This window comes from Mirounga leonina, unplaced genomic scaffold, assembly GCF_011800145.1.
Source record: "Mirounga leonina isolate KUSES-001 unplaced genomic scaffold, KU_Mleo_1.0 Mir_165, whole genome shotgun sequence".
NCBI classification, from domain to species: domain Eukaryota; kingdom Metazoa; phylum Chordata; class Mammalia; order Carnivora; family Phocidae; genus Mirounga; species Mirounga leonina.
In genome coordinates this window covers 66,085,294-66,103,827 of record NW_023270415.1, presented here as the reverse complement: position 1 = coordinate 66,103,827, position 18,534 = coordinate 66,085,294, and the positions used below count along the sequence as shown (strand labels likewise).

The window sequence follows — 18,534 nt, the reverse complement described above, 5'->3', positions numbered from 1 at the left end:
CTGGGATCATGACCTGAGCCGAAGGCAGACGCTTAACCAACTGAGCCCCCCAGGCGCCCCAGTATTCCACTTTTCTAACAGTTGTTTTCTACTTGTCATAGGAAACAATTCTATAGGGACGCCTGGGTGGCTCAGTCGGTTGGGTGTCTGCCTTCGGCTCAGGTCATGATCCCGGGGTCCCGGGATAGAGTCCCGCATCGGGCTCCCTGCTCTGCAGGGAGCCTGCTTCTCCCTCTGCCTCTGTCTCTCTCTCTGTCTCTCATGAATAAATAAATAAAATCTTTAAAAAAATAAATAAACAACAACAAAAAAGGAAACAATTCTATATATTTTCAGTAGCACGTCTGTCTGTATACAGAGGCGAAGACGAGTATTTGGGCAGATACTTACTGAACTGGTGGCAGGAGCCCCACCTGAGTGGGGATGGGGATGTGGGGTGGCGTGAGGTGGCGGTCAGATGTTAGCTTGGCACTAGTAGTTTTGCTTTCAACTAAGGACAGTGTCTGCGCGTGTTACTTGGGTGGCTCGGAATGTTCTCACACCTCCAGGGACCCGCTCCAGGCCCAGGCCCCAAGCCTGAGGGTGGCCCTCTCTGGGGGAAGTTCCGGAGCCATCCTGTGTCCAGAGACAGGCTCCTGCGCTTCCCTCTGTGTGGCTCCTACTGATCAACCCCACCTGGGAATAATGGCTTTTCTTTTTATCACCCTTCCTAGGAGATCATTGCCATTAAGGAAGCCTACCAAAGGTGTAAGTGACTTTTTGTTCTGACTTGGGGTAAAGAATGTGCCTTTTCGGGGCATCTGGGTGGCTCAGTCGTTGGGCGTCTGCCTTCAGCTCAGGTCACGATGCCAGGGTCCTGGGATCGAGCCCCACGTCGGGCTCCCTGCTCAGTGGGGAGCCTGCTTCTCCCTCTCCCTCTGCTGCTCCCCCTGCTTGTGCTCGCTCTCCCTCCCTCCCTCTCTCTCTCTCGCTCGCTCTCTCAAATAATAAATAAATACTCTAAAAAATTTATAAAAAATTTTAAAGAATGTTCCTTTCAAAATACCTCTGGGAAATGAAATCATCTGCTTTCTCCCCCCACCCCTTTTTCTCCTTCAAAAGTATTTGACAGGAGCCTTGAATCAGATGTCAAAGCTGATACCAGTGGAAACCTAAAAAAAATCCTGGTGTCCCTGCTACAGGTAAGATCAGCCCCACCAAGGGGAACATCTCTTTTGATCAACTCAACTAATTATAGACCTTAATTACATCTGTAAAACCTCCTTTGTATCTTAATGTAACACAGTCATGGGAGTGACAGCTTATGTTCACAGGTCTTAACCCCACTCAAGGGAAGGGGATCGTAACAAGGGCTAGGGCTGCTCGGGGTCATCCTAGAACTCTGCCTGCCACAAAGGGCTTAGGCTAGACTTCCAGAACCTTCCAGGACCAAGTCTCAGGCTTCTTCAATACCAGGAAGCTCCGAGAGGTTGAAATGTGGTATTTTGAAAGGAAGACTATTAGCTTTCCAACGGAGTCACTCTAGGGGACATCAGGGGGTTGCTCTCAGCCTGCTTCGAGGTCCCTGGGGTTTGTGAGTGACCCTGGTTTGTACAAGAAAGAAGGCCCAAGTGCTGTCTCAGAAGCTACTCTGTTTCTTAGTTGTGCCCTAAAGATGGCAGCAAAGAGCAGCCCCTCTGAGATCAGCCCCAGCTTTCCAGGACTTTCTCTTTTTGTTTTCTGTGGTCAAGCAGGAGCTCCAGTTAATAACAATGTGTCAATTTTTCAAGGCTAATCGTGATGAAGGAGAGGACGTGGACAAAGATCTAGCTGGTCAGGATGCCAAAGATCTGTATGATGTAAGTGTACAGACGTGCCAGTCTCAGCAAATTCTTTTTCTCTCTTTAAATTTATTAGCGTTACTTCCAACAAACCTTTCTTTATTTCATGACAATGGGAGTTACTTGAGAAATAAGTATGACCTTTAGAATATTTCTTCATATATGTGGTCCTCGTGAACCTCTGAGGATTGTTCCTACTATTGCACTCTAGAGTTGACCACTTCAGATCCATTTTGGAACAGGGGAGGGCATAAATAATATAAATAAATATGGGAAGTTTACTCGCGGGTGGAAGCTTAAAGTGCTCAGTGGATCAGTTTGACTTCTATTCAGTGCCTATTGTATAATTGCCTGCCAGTGAGGCCTGGTCACAGAACAGAATATTCGGTCTTTCTGCAAAAGGCTTTTTTTTTTTTGAAATGTTTGCATTTGGCCCGCAAGGCAGGGGAAGGCCGCTGGGGCACGGACGAGCTCGCCTTCAATGAAGTCCTGGCCAAGAGAAGCCACAAGCAATTACGTGCCACCTTTCAAGCCTACCAAATTGTAAGTAAACCAGTACTAGGGTAAGAGAGTTCACGCTAAATCTGTGTATTTCCAAAAGTAGTCAAGATCAGGGATCAGGAACTACAGGGGTCTTTGACAACAGTTGTGCTTAATCAGAAGTGACTTGGCTTCGGGCACCTGGGTGGCTCAGTTGGTTAAGCGACTGCCTTCGGCTCAGGTCATGATCCTGGAGTCCCGGGATCGAGTCCCGCATCAGGCTCCCTGCTCGGCGGGGAGTCTGCTTCTCCCTCTGACCCTCCTCCCTCTCATGCTCTCTGTCTCTCATTCTCTCTGTCTCAAATAAATAAATAAAATCTTTAAAAAAAAAAAAAAAAGAAGTGACTTGGCTTCTCCCCCACCTCAAGGGATATTCGATAACGTCTGGAAACATTTGGGGTTGTCACTTGGGTGTTGGGGAGGCTAATAGCATCTAGTAGATTGAGGCCAGGGATGATGCTAAACATCCTACAATGCACCACAACAAAGAATTATCCAACCCCAAATGCAGTGCCAAGGTTGGGAAACCCTGCTTTCCAACCGAGACTAGGAAAGCGGAGGAGAGCCAAGTTGAGGAGCAAAGCCCTAGAGTCAGCGTCCACGTTCAAATCCTGGTCCTATCACTGGCCGGTGACCCAACCTCTCTGTCCTCATTTGTAAAACAGGGACCATAATCCTCATCATCACACCCTCCCAGGGTTCTTTCAAGAGTTAAATAAGATACATGTACGAGGCTCGAGGCTCGGAATAGCACCTGGCATGTGGTAAGCACACAGAGGTTCTCTCTCGTTATTATTCCAATTTACAGCTGCGCTAACAACGTGCCTACCGCTCCCACGACAGATGTCATCTACCTCAGAGATAGACTCCTGCAAAGACGCGTATAAATTACTTTTATACAATTATTTTTTATCTAATGATAATTTTAAGCCAAGAAGATGAGGCCCTTATTTCAAGGCATTTAGTAGTGGTGAGCCCTGCCCTGAAAATCAGTCTTTAATTGCAAGAAACCTTTTGGAGAGTATCCGATATTTTGTCTCCCATTGTTTATTTGTAAAGTGCTTTTAACTAGTCAAAGCACTTCTGTGCCCTGTATCTCATTTCAGTGCCCCAACAATACAGTAACGATAACGCAGGCCGAGCAGCTGTTGTTACCTAGGACGGCTGGACAAGGAAGTCTGTTACGAGTAAGGCGCCATCTGTAACTTATCAGGACCACACAGCAAGCCGGTAGCGGAGAGTGGATGAGAACTGCAAGATTCCCCAGCCCGAGCCTCTCCCTCGGCTGGAGCTGGCCTCTCCTCACTCGAAATAGTGTTTCCTCTGTATTGCCAGCAGATGAAAAGACAATAAAGCTTAGGAATTTTATCAGTACTGCATATAAGCCTTAAGGGCCCTCTGCTTTCAAATCGTGCCCAGAGTCATGATCAAAGCCAGCGGACCCTGCACTCCCTTGGCCTCTGCTCCTAGAGCTGTGTAGACTCTGAGCTGGAAGACTTCTCCATGACCTACACCCTCTTCCCACATGGCTGGGGCCATGGGTGGAGTTTCAGGGGATGGCTGCCGTTGGTGATCACTATGGAAACACACATACACGTGAGCGTGTGTATGTGTGTGTGCGCCCTGGCCACCTGCAAGGATACTCTCCAGGCCAATTGTTCCCCAAAATTAATCCCCAAACAGCAGCATCAGTATCACTTGAGAACATGTTAAAAAGGAAAATTCTCTTATTTAAAGAGAGGGAGAGAGAGAGAGAATTCTCAGCCCCCACCCTCGACCTACTGAATCAGATTCTCTGGAGTTTGGGTCCTACCATGTATGTTTCAACAAGTCTTCCAGGTGATTCTGGCGCATGTTAAAATTTCAAAGGTCTGCACTAGACTACTAGCCATATGACCTTGGGCAAGTTATTAAGGATTCTGCGCCTCCGTTTCCCCAACTGTAAAACAGGGTTAACAATGGTACCTGCTTCATAGGGTTAGTAATTAATTAATGAGTTAATAGAAGTAAAGGGCTTAGTACCTGGCATGCAGCAGGTGCTTAGTAAACACTAACGACTGTCAGTTGTCTCCCTATGTGAACCAGCAGTGTCCAATAAAGCTCAAATGGACAATAAGATAATTTATTGATTTAATGATTCTTTACATGAAACTAGCTCTAAAATACTACCTACTCATCATTCCAAAAGCTTTCCCGAACATCATTCATCTTGATCTTTATCACTGATTTTTGTGAGTTTACCCTGAGCTTAAGACCCTGGTTCATAAGTTTTCACATGGGCCTCTGGCTAAAAGCAATCAACTGCTAGCATGAGATCATAGGAGTCTATTATGTGGCATAGTCTGTCCTGGCATAGAGTTGAATTTTTATTTGGGCATGAAAACTTAGGGTTTTGCCCTTTATTTGCCCTCTAAGCCTGAGCCTTATCTACTGACGCTCTCAGAAATCCCTGCCAAGCAATAGAACTTTCCCCTCTCTGCTACACCACACAAGAACATCACAGTCCCAGAGTTGACCAAACATGAAAGGCTCGTATAGTTATAAAGCTGAAGTAATGGGCACCTGGGTGGCTCAGTCGACTGAGCGTCTGCCTTTGGCCCAGGTCATGACCACAGGGTCCTGGGATCAAATCCCGCATCATCGGTCTCCCTGCTCAGCGGAGAGCCTGCTTCTCCCTCTCCCTCTGCTCCTCCCTGCTGCTTGTGCTCTCTCTCTTTCTCATGCTCTCTCTCAAATAAATAAATAAAATGTTAAAAAAAAAAAAAAGCTGAAATGAGTTCCCTACACAGGGCTCAATACAAATTGTAGGCACACATACCCAAAGCCTAGGCACACTGTGTCCCCACCACACCTGTCCCCTCACCTTTATGTCTTCCTAAGCTTGTTCCAGAGCCCTTAGCCCTATAACCACTGAGGCCAAAGCCAGAGGGCACAGGGTTCTGCTGTGGGAATCCTGTCTCTTTGGGTGAATCGGTTTTAAAAGAAAGAAATGTCTCCCCTATTCTTCTAGTAATCTCCCTACAGGCAGCACTACCTGGTAACTAGAGGCTGGAATCCACCCCGGCGATGGGTTTTGTACCAAGATCAGAAAACCTGATCCGTCTAAAGAGCCCCCTAAGAATTAAGTGTTCCAGTAACTGCAGTGAAAAGCCTACCATTTGCAAAGGAGATTCACAATAGCTTGGGCCAGTCCATTGTTTTCCGTTTGTGTTCCTGAAGGTGCCTTGGTAGCTCCCAGGAGGGGGATGTGGGCAGGAGAGAGGTAGAGAAGAGGGGGCAATGTGAACAACGCCCCCTGGAGTTGTGTGACGAGAAGACTGGGAGAAAGCAGAAACCCAGCAATACAGCCTAAAGTTGGGGTACTGAAGCCCTCTCCCACCTCCCCGGAACAGCTGTTTTCCTGCCTTGATCTGTTGTACGACTGAGATTCAATAGAAAATCTAATGCACTATTCTGGCCCAGCATTAACAATAGAAACAGAAAGCAGTTTAACGTGAGGATTATTTTTTTAGTAAACGCAGACCTGTGTGAACAAAATGTCCTCTTGAAATGCAATCTCAGTCTACAGAACAAGAACCCCGTTCGTGGGAAAGTGAGGCCAGTCCCTTTCGAAACACCAGCTCCCGCAGCAAACCCAAGAGAGGCTGGGAACAGCTAAGGAAGGGACAGGACTGAAAGCCCCCCAGCCAATCCCCATCGTCTAGGTCCATTACCCACACCAGACCTCTAGATGTCAAACCATGACAAGGAGATCAAGCACCAGGGCCTCATTAAATCTCAACCCTCCTCCCCTCCCCCATGCTATTGTGCTTGCATTGCAAAGACTATTTTGTCCACTTATGTTTTCGGGAATAAACTACATGCACTCCACTGGTGTGTCCCCAAAGGCCCCAATTATTTATGGAACCACATTGTGTCATACCCTCAAAAAACAATTTCTAAGAAAGAAGTTTCAGCATTCTTAATGCTTAACTGCATTTCCCCAAACGCGACAAAGAGCCCTCTTTGCTCTTTATTTGCCTGCCCTGAGTTTGGCCCAGGTGGTCCTTGCATGAAACATAGTCACCATCTACTCTGAACTTCAGCTTCTGCAAATATTTGGAAAGAAACCTAACGTGGAATGCTGTGCAGAGTGATATGTGAGCCGGTGGTGAACACAGGATCATTTGGAATCACCCTCGAGTGAAGGAAAGTGACATTTTGACGTGGTCAGCCCCTGGCTCCCAGCCCATGCAGCCCCACTCTATCAGAAACATTAGACCAAATCCTTAGCATGAACTTCACAGCCTCTACTTCTTATTTCACCCAAACTGTGGGTGGCTGAGTCCCCAGTCCCAGGACACGGGGGATGAGAACTGTACGGGTAAGATGATTACCACCACAGCCTCCTAGAAAATTGGAAGGAAAAAGAATTTTAAGAATACTTTGGAAACTAAATTATTATATAGATGTAAAGAATTATTGTTATAGTAAGGATTCATTGTTCTCCCACTCCCAATTTTACAGATGAGCATACCAGGCCAAGGGAGTGGTCCTCACTGGGGTCAGATCTGACCCCCTAGAGGTCAAAAGTCATCAGCCATGAGAGACCCCACTCAAAGGGGGGCCATCATCCCCAGTCATGTAAGGCATGGGGCAGGATAGGCTCCTTAAAGCCACATGACCAAATCTGGAAGAATTCCATGCTTTTTGTAGAGAAATGACCCCAAGAGTACCAAAGCCAAAAGCAAAGCCTGGCATAACGGCTGGCCTTCGGTTTATCTCTCCAGCTCATCGACAAAGACATTGAAGAGGCCATTGAAGCAGAAACGTCAGGAGATCTGCAGAAGGCCTACTTAACTCTCGGTAAAGTAGACCACGGAGAGTCCCTGCCTTAGGTCGGGCTCCCTGCAACCACACTTGGAGTCAGAGGTTGGTGTGTGGGAAGATGTTAGGGAGTAATTTGGGAACCACACCTCGAAGCAGCGTTGGGTAAGGGAGAGAGTGAGCGTGATGCAGCTGCAGTGGGAGATTTGCTGGTCCCCCACGGAGCCCTGGAGCTGGGAGGCCAGGGGGCCAGGTCTTTGCACCCCACAGCAAGCAACAAGTGGACACCGGCTGTACCCTGGGAGTATTTACAACCCTGGAGAAGGCAGCTCCTTGGCGGGGGGGGGGGGGGGGGGCATTCCTGGGGAGGGACTCAGCTGTGAGCAGCCAGGAGGCGACAGTTGGAATGAGTGCCTTGGTCCTGAAGAGGGCATCTGGGGGATGCACCTTGGCATCCATGACAGTCGCATTAAGATGGTGGGTCCACAAGAGCATCTGTCAACAGCCTGGGACCATTGTCTAGTCTCAGGGAGCACGATGTGGTTCAGCTAGGTTTCCAATCCATGAACGGGTTTTTGCACATGCCTGATGGCTCGAGGGTGTTCTTTTCCATTTGGTTCCCTTCAACATTTAGAATGAATGAGGTCTCTTCAGCAAGAGTGGGGAGGGAGATCAGATCTTTCCTGTGCCAAGCAAACACCACAACCTTCTCTCCAGGTGTTGCCCATAGGCAGGAAATAGCAGAAAGATGGGCATGGCGCTGTGTCTGGCAGGCTCCTTTTTCCTTTCTGCAAGGCCTGGAATGAAGGTATTGTCCATTGTCCATGCTCCTGTGGCGAGGAGTCGAGGGCACCGTCCCAAATAGCACAAGAAATGGAAAGACAGATCCCCAGCAGAGGAAGAACTGAAAAAGCAGCCCTGGAAGTTAAAAAATGTGCTCTATCTGCCAAACCTTTTGTTTTTTTGTGGGGCTTTAAAAAAATTTTTCTGAACAATGTCAGCAATTGACTTTTTTTAATCCATCCTCATTTTGCATTCAAATTAGCAGGACCTCTGACGTACAGAGGCCTAAACATGCCTAGTGTCACTTCTGACCCACGCTGGACCCACATGGATGACTGTCCTCAGGGCTTCAAAGATGAGTCTCTTAGGTGGATGGCGAGGTCCACTCACGGCCTGACTCAGAGACCCCAAATCCTTTCTGTGCTTGAACCAGAGTTCAGTCAGAAGATTATATTAATCTTCATTAATATTAATTATTAATGGCAATAAACCACTATCAAAATTACTACTAATAATAAAGCCATTCCATTCTTTAACATTTAGTTAGCACCTAACCCAGGCTGGGGGTCGTGTTAGGTGTGGCGATCAGAGGTAAATAGGTCCAGTTCCTGCTCTTAAGAAGCTTAAAGTCCATGGTGGATACTCACAAACCAACAGATTAGGTTACAGTAAAGATAAAAACAAAAACCACCAGTGTGAAGAGGGCACAGGGGAAGGAAAGGCCACATCCCTGGAGATGGGGACAATGAAATGCAGGACTTGGGTGCACTCCAGTGGTAGCAAACTTAGAAGTGATTAGAGACGACCTCAAGTATAAAGCACACAAATCGTAGAACATGACTTCACAGTTCTCTTTTCTAGACACTCCCCACCCTCTTCATACCTGACTCATAAAGATGCCAGTTTATGGCTAAATTTGAGACCCATTGACTCCCACCTCTTGCAGCCTCTGGGGCAACACTCCTCCAGTGGGCCCCACGGACCACCTGCTTCAGAATCTTCTATGGGGAGGTGCGGGAAAATACAGTTTCCTGGGCCCCATTCCAGGTTACCTATTAGAATCTCCAAGAATGGGGCCCAGAAGCCACACTTCTACAAGCTCCCGCAAGGGACTGTCTTCTCCTCGCAATGGCTGGCTACCCTGCCTTCTACATGGCACGGCTCTAGCCCCACGTTTTCCCTGGCTAGCCCCAACCACACTCCTGAGCGATTCCTGCTACTGCTAACAACAGACGTTGTTCACCAGGCGTCGACGGTATACAACAGAAACGTTGAGGATTCTCTTCCCAGAACATCAGGAAGAAGAAATGTCAGGGTAGAAGACACCTATGAAGGGTTGGAACACCCTTACGTTAGGCAGACAATCGATGAGCATCAATGAGTCCTGCACCGGGGAAGGTCTTAAGTGAGGCTCAAGTATGCTACTCCCCAAATTGACAGGTTCTCCCCACAACCGCCACCGATCCAACAGCTTTTGGATTGTTCCCAGGATAAGGAGGTCAGACACAAGTTGGGCTTTTCTTTTCCACTGAAACTCTGGCGGATTCCACACGGCCTATAAAAGAAAGAAACAGACCCCCTCCTCCGCCAACCTAGGCACTGCTTCCCTCACCCTGTTCCTCTCCAGTGCTCATAAGCATCAGTCATAGAGGCAATTACCTAGACAACAAGAGTTCCCATTACAGGACATATTAAAGACGCACATTCACACTTATGCTCAATGGATTACTTGTTATTAATCACTAACATCAAAAATGTGAGGTGTTCTAGGTAAATGTCAACGCCTAAAGAGTATTTGGTTCATTTCCCCAAAATGTTTGTCACGATGGGCCACCTGGGAAGTGGGGAGAGGGAGCAATGATTTCTCCCCAGGAGTAGACCAGCACTCTCCAGCCTGACGGGTGAATCAAAACTATTTTTCACAAATCTGTGCATTAGATCAAAGCTGGCAGGCAAGGAGCGGCGCAGAAAAGAGCAACGAGCAGGAACACGGGAAGGTGGTCCGTAGACAGCATTAAACATTCCATCCGCCGCATCCCAGATGGAGAATCAAGAAGAATGTGGGGCACTTAGAAAAGATTCCGAGATGAGACTCACAAAGCAAACCCAGCGAGGAAAAACAAAGGACGGGGAGGTGGTTTAGCACAGGAAAGTAGGCCACGGTCCAGGGGAGTGAGTCTTCAAGATTAGAAGTTTTATTATAGCAGCATCGTCAGCCAACCCGTGTTTCCCCTCTGAGCCCAGCGCCAGCATCAGAGATTTCATTTAGATAAGAAAAGTTACTTCTGCTGGTAGGAATCATGAACTCGGCAGGGAAAGCCTTCTTCCTCCTCTGAAGGGTCTTCAGGGACCAGCAGAGGGGCTGCTGAAGGGGTTTTGACTCAGTTCTTGGTTGAGGAGCCCAGATGCCCTGAACCAGGGGAATCTTCCAGATCCCATTAGAGTGGGAGGTCAGCCCCTTTCAAACATGTGTCTCACCATTGAGTCAGCACCACGGGCAACCAGGTGACACTCTGGGCCAGCTCTGTGCCCTCAGAGGGTCTGCATGTTATGCAACATGTAAAAGCCTCACCTTCTCTTGTCCCTCGTCCTGGCCAGTGAGGTGCGCCCGGGACCCGGAGGGCTATTTCGCTGACCGTCTGTACAAGTCCATGAAGGGTGCAGGAACCGATGAGGAGACACTCATTCACATCATCGTGACCAGGGCTGAGGTAAGACGCCCTCGACTCTGAGCACGTGGGCAGCCACTTCTCTTTTGGCCACAGCTGATGTCAGCCACAAATAGTCTTTCTTCAGGGTCTATTTACGGAAAAAGTAACACAGAGACAGCCCTTGCCTTCCCAGACTTTGTGGAAGACACTGTGCCATGCTTCAATCTGTTTCTTTTTATAAAAATACAATAACGATAGTTGCTTCTATTTTTGCTCTCTGCAGCTCTGGAGAGCTGGTGGCCCGTGCAGAGGGGACCTGGCTGAGCCGTTCTGGGTGGCACAGCCAGGCTTGGCTCCATTTTAAGGAACATGAAACCAGGTCACCCAGCAGCGGAGTCGATGAGCAAATGACAGCCTACCTCCCCAGCTGGGCCTGTCACTGATCACACCAGCTCAGAACACACTGAGCTATATCAGTACAAGACAGTATTTCTCAAACTCTTTTTTTTTTTAATTATCATTCATACAGTACATCATCAGTTTTTGATACAATGAAGCGTGGATCACTACATCAAAAACTAATGATGTATTGTATGGTGACTAACATAACATAATAAAATAAAATTTAAAATATAATAATAGTTATCACTCATCCTACTAAGAAGCCTTTTGGGACCCAGTTTTTTCCTCATCACCACTCCCCGCCAAAACATGAACACCACAGATAGACTGTGTGTCTGTTTCATATTCTGCAATGTTCTGTATGTATATATTGTGTTCTGTAAATACACATATATTCTGTTATGTTCTTTTTTAATTTAAAATCAATTAACATAGAGTGTATTACTAGTTTCAGAGGGAGAGCTTAGTGATTCATCAGTTGCATATAACACCCAGTGCTCATTACATCAAGTGCCCTTCTTTATTCCGTTATGTTCTCTCTATGTATGCATGCGTGTATATATGTACTTTTACATAAAAGGATTAAGGTTCTTTTCGCCCTCTTAAGAACGCACTTTTGCCCTGTTGGGAGTAGCGAGCGATATCACCCCACCTTGAGAATGCCTGAGTGTAAGAAAGAGAGATGAGTAGCCCAAAGCTTGAGAGCAACTGTCAGGATTCCCGGTGGAGGCTTTGGAACAAGGGGCCACAGAGTGAAGGCAGGACAAAATGAAGGGGACATGGCATTTCGTCTACAGTAGGAGAAGCCTTACAGAATGAAGTGTAACTGAGCCCTTGAAAAACCACAGACATCTTCCCTCAAAAAATTGTTAATTGAAGGGGGATAAATCCCAACCCAAATCCTGGCCCATGGCTTTTGACAAATAATACTTAACATCTGACACCGTTTTAAAATATAACTTAGCAACAAGATCGTTCTTTCGTTTTTATTTCTATTCCTGGAATTTCTCCTCCTCCTCCACTATTCAGTTTTCTTCTAGCTTCCAGTCCATTTGTCTTGATCCCCCCTCCTTCCCTTCCCTAGTCTCTCTGCCACTCTCCTAAGTCTCTCTTTCTCCTCCCCTCTCTCTCCAGATCTCCGTGGTCTCTCTCTCTCTGTCCCTAAGCAACTCACCCTCCAACCCACCCCACAAAGTCTCTGAGATCCTGAGGCTCAAAGAAGGAGGGGCGCAATGGAGCAGAGCGGGGATTCTGAAAGACCCCAGGGGATTGGATCACTCTGGAGGGCTCACGGGGGCTCCACGTTCACTGCAACGTGAGCCATGGAATGATCATTCCAAGATGCTCTGTCCCATCTTAGGATTGGCCACATATCCTGGATCATTTCCACATATGGATCATTCCTTCAGAATGCTTCAGGCCCAGTGAGACGTACTGGCTGGATCCCCTAATCCCCTAAAGCCGCTTGGTACTAGAATGGAGCCCCAGTGTCCCCCATCCCACCCAACCCCCCCGACTCCCACCATCCTGCCCCTCCCCCAGCCAAGTAGAGGAGCCGGATTGGGGGGCAGGGGACACACAGCATCATGCTGGAGTCTCCCTCCTGCTCAGCATCCACTTCACACAATCCCTCATTCTCCTGCCTTCTGCTCTCATCTTCTTTCTCTCTTAGTTCATTCCTCCGATTGAGGCAGGAGGAAAAAGAACCAGAAACCTAAGTGATAGTTTGTGAATCTGTCTAGAATGCACGATAGAGTCTAAATTTTTAAAAATTAAAAAGAGAACACAACTCCCTGTTAAAGAAAGCTCTGTGCTGCTTTTATGAGACACACTGTGTTCTCTCTGTACTTCCATCTTTTCTGGTGCAAGTATTGTCTCCCTTACTAGGTTCTAAGAGTGTTTGGAGCAGAACAATCTTTTTATTTGTTTTTCTTCTGAGTCCTCTTGCCCATCTCCAGCGCCCAGGTTTTTCAAGCTATCAATGAATTAGATTCAAAATAAGTCCTACAAATTGATATTGATTTGAATTTTGTTGATTGGCACTAATAGCCTTGCTGATCAGGGTACAAGAGAAAAAAAAAGCTTCATTTCAAATTCAAATCTCTGTGTTGATAATTTTCTTAACCCTTTACCACAGGTCAGCAAATTGTGGCCTGCAGACCGACCTGTTTTTGTACGGGATTGCTACCTGAGAATGATTCGTTTTTAAATGACTGTAAAAAACTCAAAGGAAAAATATTTTGTAATACTTAAAAATCAAATGAAATTCAAGTTTTGGTATTCATAAATAAATTTGTATTGGTATATATATATATATATATTATATATATATATATATATCCCTAAAGGTTGCAGAGGTGAATATATTCCAGCAGACTGGACTCTGCTCTCCGTTTCCCATTCATAAAATAAAAATAATAATAGCCCCTATTGCAAAGGGTTGTTTTGAGGCATAAGTGAGCAAATGAGTACAATTTATTCAGAACAGTACCTGCCTGCATTCATAGTGAACACGCTATAAATGTTCTTGTCCTCATTGCTGTTGCCATTTCTCCTACAGGTGGACCTTCAGGGAATAAAAGCAAAGTTCCAAGAGAAGTATCAGAAGTCTCTGTCTGACATGGTTCGCTCAGACACCTCTGGGGACTTCCAGAAGCTGCTGGTGGCCCTCTTGCACTGAACCGAGCCAGAAGAGTGGGAGCCCAGGGAGCAGCCACCTTTGTCAAGAGCCCATTTCGAACCAGATTTGTAAATGTGACTCCAGCACATAAAGTACTGAAGAGTCCTGGCTTATTTTCTTGGCAGCTTGAATACTGTAGCTGGGCCAAGCTGTTTAGGTGAAGGGCAACAGCCTCAAAACACTTGGGCAGGTCACCCTGAATGCTGGTTTAGCAGGTACCTGAGCTGCCTTTTGGCTTTCCTTTAGCGTGGAGAACTGAATGCTTTCTGACCACAGATGAAATTAGCCGTTGATGAAAGAAACTACACTTGTAATAAAACATTCAGAAGAATATGTATCACATAGAGGTGGGTAAAGACTGAATGGTTAAGGTACAGGGAAGACAAAATTAACCAGTTGATCAATTTTCCTTCTGTGGGGGCACCTGGGTGGCTCAGTCAGTGAAGCGTCTGTCTTGGGCTCAGGTCATGATCTTGGGGTCCTGGGATCGAACCCCATATCGGGCTCCCTGCTCAGTGGGGAGTCTGTTTCTCCCTCTCCCTCCGCCCCTCCCCACCCCCCGCTCGTGCACGCGCGCACGCACTCTGTCTCTCTCTCTCTCAAATAAATAAATAAAATCTTAAAATTTTTTTTTCCTTCTGTGTGTTCAATTTCAAATCCTCAGTGGTAATTAAAGTGGGGTATGCCCCCATCAGCTGCTTTTCCAAAGACTGGGTTGATTAGTTTTGGCTCTTGTCCTGGAAATATAAGACTTGTGAAATTCAAACAGATGTGGGAAATGCAAATAATAACCTTTATTAATGATCACCAAAGACAGCAATCAAGAATAGCAGCAAGGAAACAACTGAGGTGCCCATGTGAAATGTAACTAGGGGTAAAACTCACTAACCTGCTACCTGGTATAAATGGTTCTTCTTGCCGCCCTACACCTTTAACCCACTTGATTCTTACATCTGATCTTCAGATACAATTAGGCTGGGCATAGTGCCAACAGGATCAAGGTCAGTGGGCTGACTCTCAAATGGATTGGTCCCACACCAGTAGAATCTCTGTTCAGGATGTTTGTCTCCTAGCCATGTGTTCCTAGACATAGAGGGGTCTGTCAAGAGAACATGGGCAATTTGACCCAATCATTCCAGTTATCATTCACTGGGTGATTATTTGTGTCTGGCGCTGCTCAGTTGCACACTTTCATGTTTAATCCTCTCAACAGCCCTATGAGGTTAATATTACTCCATTTATCAGTTGAGGAACCCAAAGAGTTCATTCCCAGGCCAGTCACGTAGACTCATGAGCCCGTATTCAACAGAACGCTGTAAGTAAATGAATGCAGACACGTTAACATAGGCACGGCTCTCTGCGCATGAGCAGAAAGAAGGAATACACAGCTCTGCCTGAAGGAATTGGGGAATGCTTCACAGAGATGCCGCTGTGCCGGGTTTTGAAGGATGTATAAAAGTTCTCCAGGGAAACAAAGTAAGAAGGGCAAAAGCAGAGGCTCAGAAGCAAGAGGGAGCAGGATATGTTCAGAAAGTGGTGGAATCCATTCTCCTGGGCACAGATGCAGTGAAGGGAAGGAGAGGGTGGGGAGGCAGGCCACGAAGGCGTTGAAAAGTATGTTTGGGTCACATTAACAGTGGTTTTTGCCTGCCAAGCATGGGCTCAGTCCTTTGGGCAATGGCGGGTGGGGCGGGGTGGGGGAGTCACTGGAGATGTTTAAGTGAGTGAGAAACATGATCAGGTTTGGGCCTTGGCAATTGACTTGGTGGTGTAATCGACATACAACAAATAGGCCGAACTGGCAGTATCACGGCATAGATCATGGGGTGTCTTCCTAGGGGCTATAAAATGGTGACGGACATATTGAGATGCTAACATCTGTGTCCTCCACACACAGGTTTATCTAACAGGCATTGTTGTCGTTATGAGCTTCAACACATAAAAAGGTTTTCTAGAGCGAAGATCAGCGACAGATCATACTCACGTTCACTTATGTGCTGCCAAAGCGGGCCTTTGCTTTCAACAACAGAAACAAGACGACCAGTTCTTGGGATCTGAGCTCACAGTAAGCATAGAGAAACAAACCAACAGAACGAAAGGAGATCTATTAACACAGCCACTGTTTGAGATTGTTGAAGGCCATCCCTCACACAGAGAAGAGCAGGAGGGTTATTCCACAGGCTAGGAAACAGGCTGAGCCAGACCGAGAAGCCAAGTCATTTATTTGGTCAAGGTCTCACACGGGAAATGCTGGAATTCAAACCCACGTTCTTCTGACTCTAATGTCTGAGCCCTTTGCCACGCTAGCTCAGGTCCATGAGTGTTTTCCCCAAAACTTCACTGAGTAAGGCAAAAGGTACCTCTATCTCACCACTCACAAGCAGAGGCCTGTTTTTGTGTGCTTGAGTGAGGGCTGCCTCAGGAGAGCTCTAGCCTGGTCTGTCCCAGGAGTGTTCCACCCCATGGCAGGCAAGGAATTTCCTCCTTTTCCTCTCTACACACCCCTGCCCTGCACAGGTCCCACCTCACCATTCCGCAAGCCCCCTGGTCCCCAAGCCGTCAGAGGGCAGGGCCTGCCTGTGGAGGGGGCCCAGGGGAGAAAGAGAAGACAAAGAAGGAAGAGAGAGGGGAGAGCAACACTACCTTGTCACCCTGCCACTGAGCAGCCCTGTCCCCCCCACACCTCCCCCTTCTCCCGAGCCACAGCTCCTCCGCAGATGTTTGGATAGATGGGGAGGGGTCTGAACCCCACCTGCAGGGCTGCATCAGAAGGAGCAGGTCCCATGGGTGCATGTGGTTTCCCCATGAAATTCAGTGCCAGTCCCTGATTGGGTTCCATAACACTGCTCACCCAGCCCGAGTCACCTGGACAGGTGGGTAACATAGACCTTGGGGCGCTTGCCCAAGTGAACCACGACAGAAGCTGACGTTCCCCTGAGGAGCAGAGGGAGTACCCGGCCAACTTGGGAGCTCCGGCCTCCTTCTAGTTCCTCTCAGGAGCTCCGGGAGTCCCAGATGGTTCTCTTCATGCAGGCTCAGCCCGAACATTTGTGGGTCCCAGCCCATCTCCCCTGCTTTTCCCTTTTCTGGGGGAGTGGGAGCTGATCTGTAGCATTTGCTGATTTCCATGGTATAAATACTCTCACCACGGTTAATTTCAAGCTGTTGACATGACGTCACTGAACACGGAGTCGGGAAAAGGTGAGCACTACTACACCAGTATGTGGTATCTCCACCATACAGATACAATGGATGTAAATAATTTCAAGAGCATAGACAATAGGAAAGCATAACAAATAGTTAGGAAGTAATGAATTTGGAGTTTTCACTACATTTGTATCAATATAATTTAATTGTAAGCTTGTATACTTTTTTAATAACTACTATGTTTAATAAAACTCATAATATTCTTGAAAAATTAATAATTGAATCTCATGAACCAATAGGATCCAAGTCCAGCATGCCACTTGGGGCAGGTCTTAACTCATTTCTCCCAGAGGACTCCCAGGACAATTTGCACCCTGTCTCCAGGTACTCACATAAGAAGTGATTATCCTGAACACTCTTCCCCCTCAATGGGTTACTATATAGAGTACGTTTCAGGGTCACAATGAATAGTTGTATATATTGTCTACTGCACAAGGCTCCCTGGCTGAAGGTATGTTTGGGACCTCAAATCCAGCCCTAATTTCCCCATCAGATTTTGCCTGCAGGATTGTAGCTAGAGAGGCCACTAGCTGCTGCCTAGAAAGGGGGCCTTCTGCTAATCTGCACAGAGCTGTAGTATAGACTTAGGAATATTTATTTTGTACTTTGGATAACTAATCTGATACTATACATTAGGTAATAACTACAGAAATGTGAATAAAGTGTGGGCTTTACTTCATCATAATGTATCAATATCAGTTCATAAGTCATGACAAATCTTCCAGATTAATGTTAGCAATGTGAGACACCAGGAGTGGGGTATATGGGAACTCTGTAATATAGTCACAACTTTTTCTGCAAGTCTAAAATTTACAGAACATAAGGTAAAATAAAATTGAAAGTTTATTTTGAAAAATAGCCACCCCCACCCTTACCCTGGAACTCTTTGTAACCTCTTTTACCTATGAAGGGCCATTCAAGAGACTCTTCCCGGGACAAAACGCCTTGTTACCAGCTTCTTATTCTAAACATTTTAAGTGCTGCTTCTCTAGGCACCCCATAGAGCCATATAATCAGTCCTTGCAAATCTATCCTTAGGAGAGTATTTGAAAGTAAAGATTAGAGGAAAAGGAGATGGGAATCATGGTCCAGAAGATGAGACAGAGGTTTTATCACATTCAAGGAGATAAATGGTGAAGAAGCACAAGGAAGCAGAGGAGGGCTACCCAGGATGCCTTCAGGAAGACATAAGCCCCATCGGAATTGCATGTGACAGCCCCTGGAAGACTCGGCCATCCTCACGCAGAGGGTAATGTGTTCCTGCCCCAGCAGTGCAGAGTCTAACTCCTCAATGCACAAGACTCCTCCGGGCTGCAAACGAACTATTTCTCAGACACATTACAGCCAATAAAAATGCCTTAGATAAGCCCCCAGAAACTAGATAAGCCAAGAAATAAGGGTGCCAGAAAACCAGAAATGGTATTCAACTCTTCATGCCAACAAGCAAGATCTACCACATTGAATTCAGAGAGAGCTGTCCAGGCTGCCTGTTTGTACCACCGCAATGTCTCCCGCGACCAGGGCGGTGCAGACCAGTATGTTGGGAGACATTGGGTCAGGAGATAGAAAAGAAGTGGCCGGGGGCGGGGGGTTGGGGTGGGGGTGACTGTTTTTCAAAATAAACTTTCAATTTCATTTTACTTTA

General features: G+C 46.8%; 1 protein-coding gene and 1 long non-coding RNA gene across 2 annotated transcripts in view; one reads left to right on the top strand and one right to left on the bottom strand.

Moving 5' to 3' along the window:
- The window catches only part of LOC118015186, a 57,095-nt gene extending 46,494 nt beyond the window's left edge, over window positions 1-10,601 (bottom strand). The window contains exon 1 of the long non-coding RNA XR_004680554.1: window positions 10,522-10,601. This is a non-coding gene — a long non-coding RNA (uncharacterized LOC118015186). The remainder of the gene's footprint in view (window positions 1-10,521) is intronic.
- ANXA13 (annexin A13) overlaps window positions 1-14,310 on the top strand; it is a 57,841-nt gene extending 43,531 nt beyond the window's left edge. The window contains exons 5-11 of the mRNA XM_035011875.1: window positions 714-747; window positions 1,102-1,181; window positions 1,770-1,838; window positions 2,262-2,363; window positions 7,130-7,205; window positions 10,548-10,660; window positions 13,563-14,310. Of these exons, the coding sequence (XP_034867766.1) occupies window positions 714-747; window positions 1,102-1,181; window positions 1,770-1,838; window positions 2,262-2,363; window positions 7,130-7,205; window positions 10,548-10,660; window positions 13,563-13,682 (594 nt within the window). The 3' untranslated portion in view covers window positions 13,683-14,310. The remainder of the gene's footprint in view (window positions 1-713; window positions 748-1,101; window positions 1,182-1,769; window positions 1,839-2,261; window positions 2,364-7,129; window positions 7,206-10,547; window positions 10,661-13,562) is intronic.
- The last annotated feature ends 4,224 nt before the right edge of the window (window positions 14,311-18,534 follow it).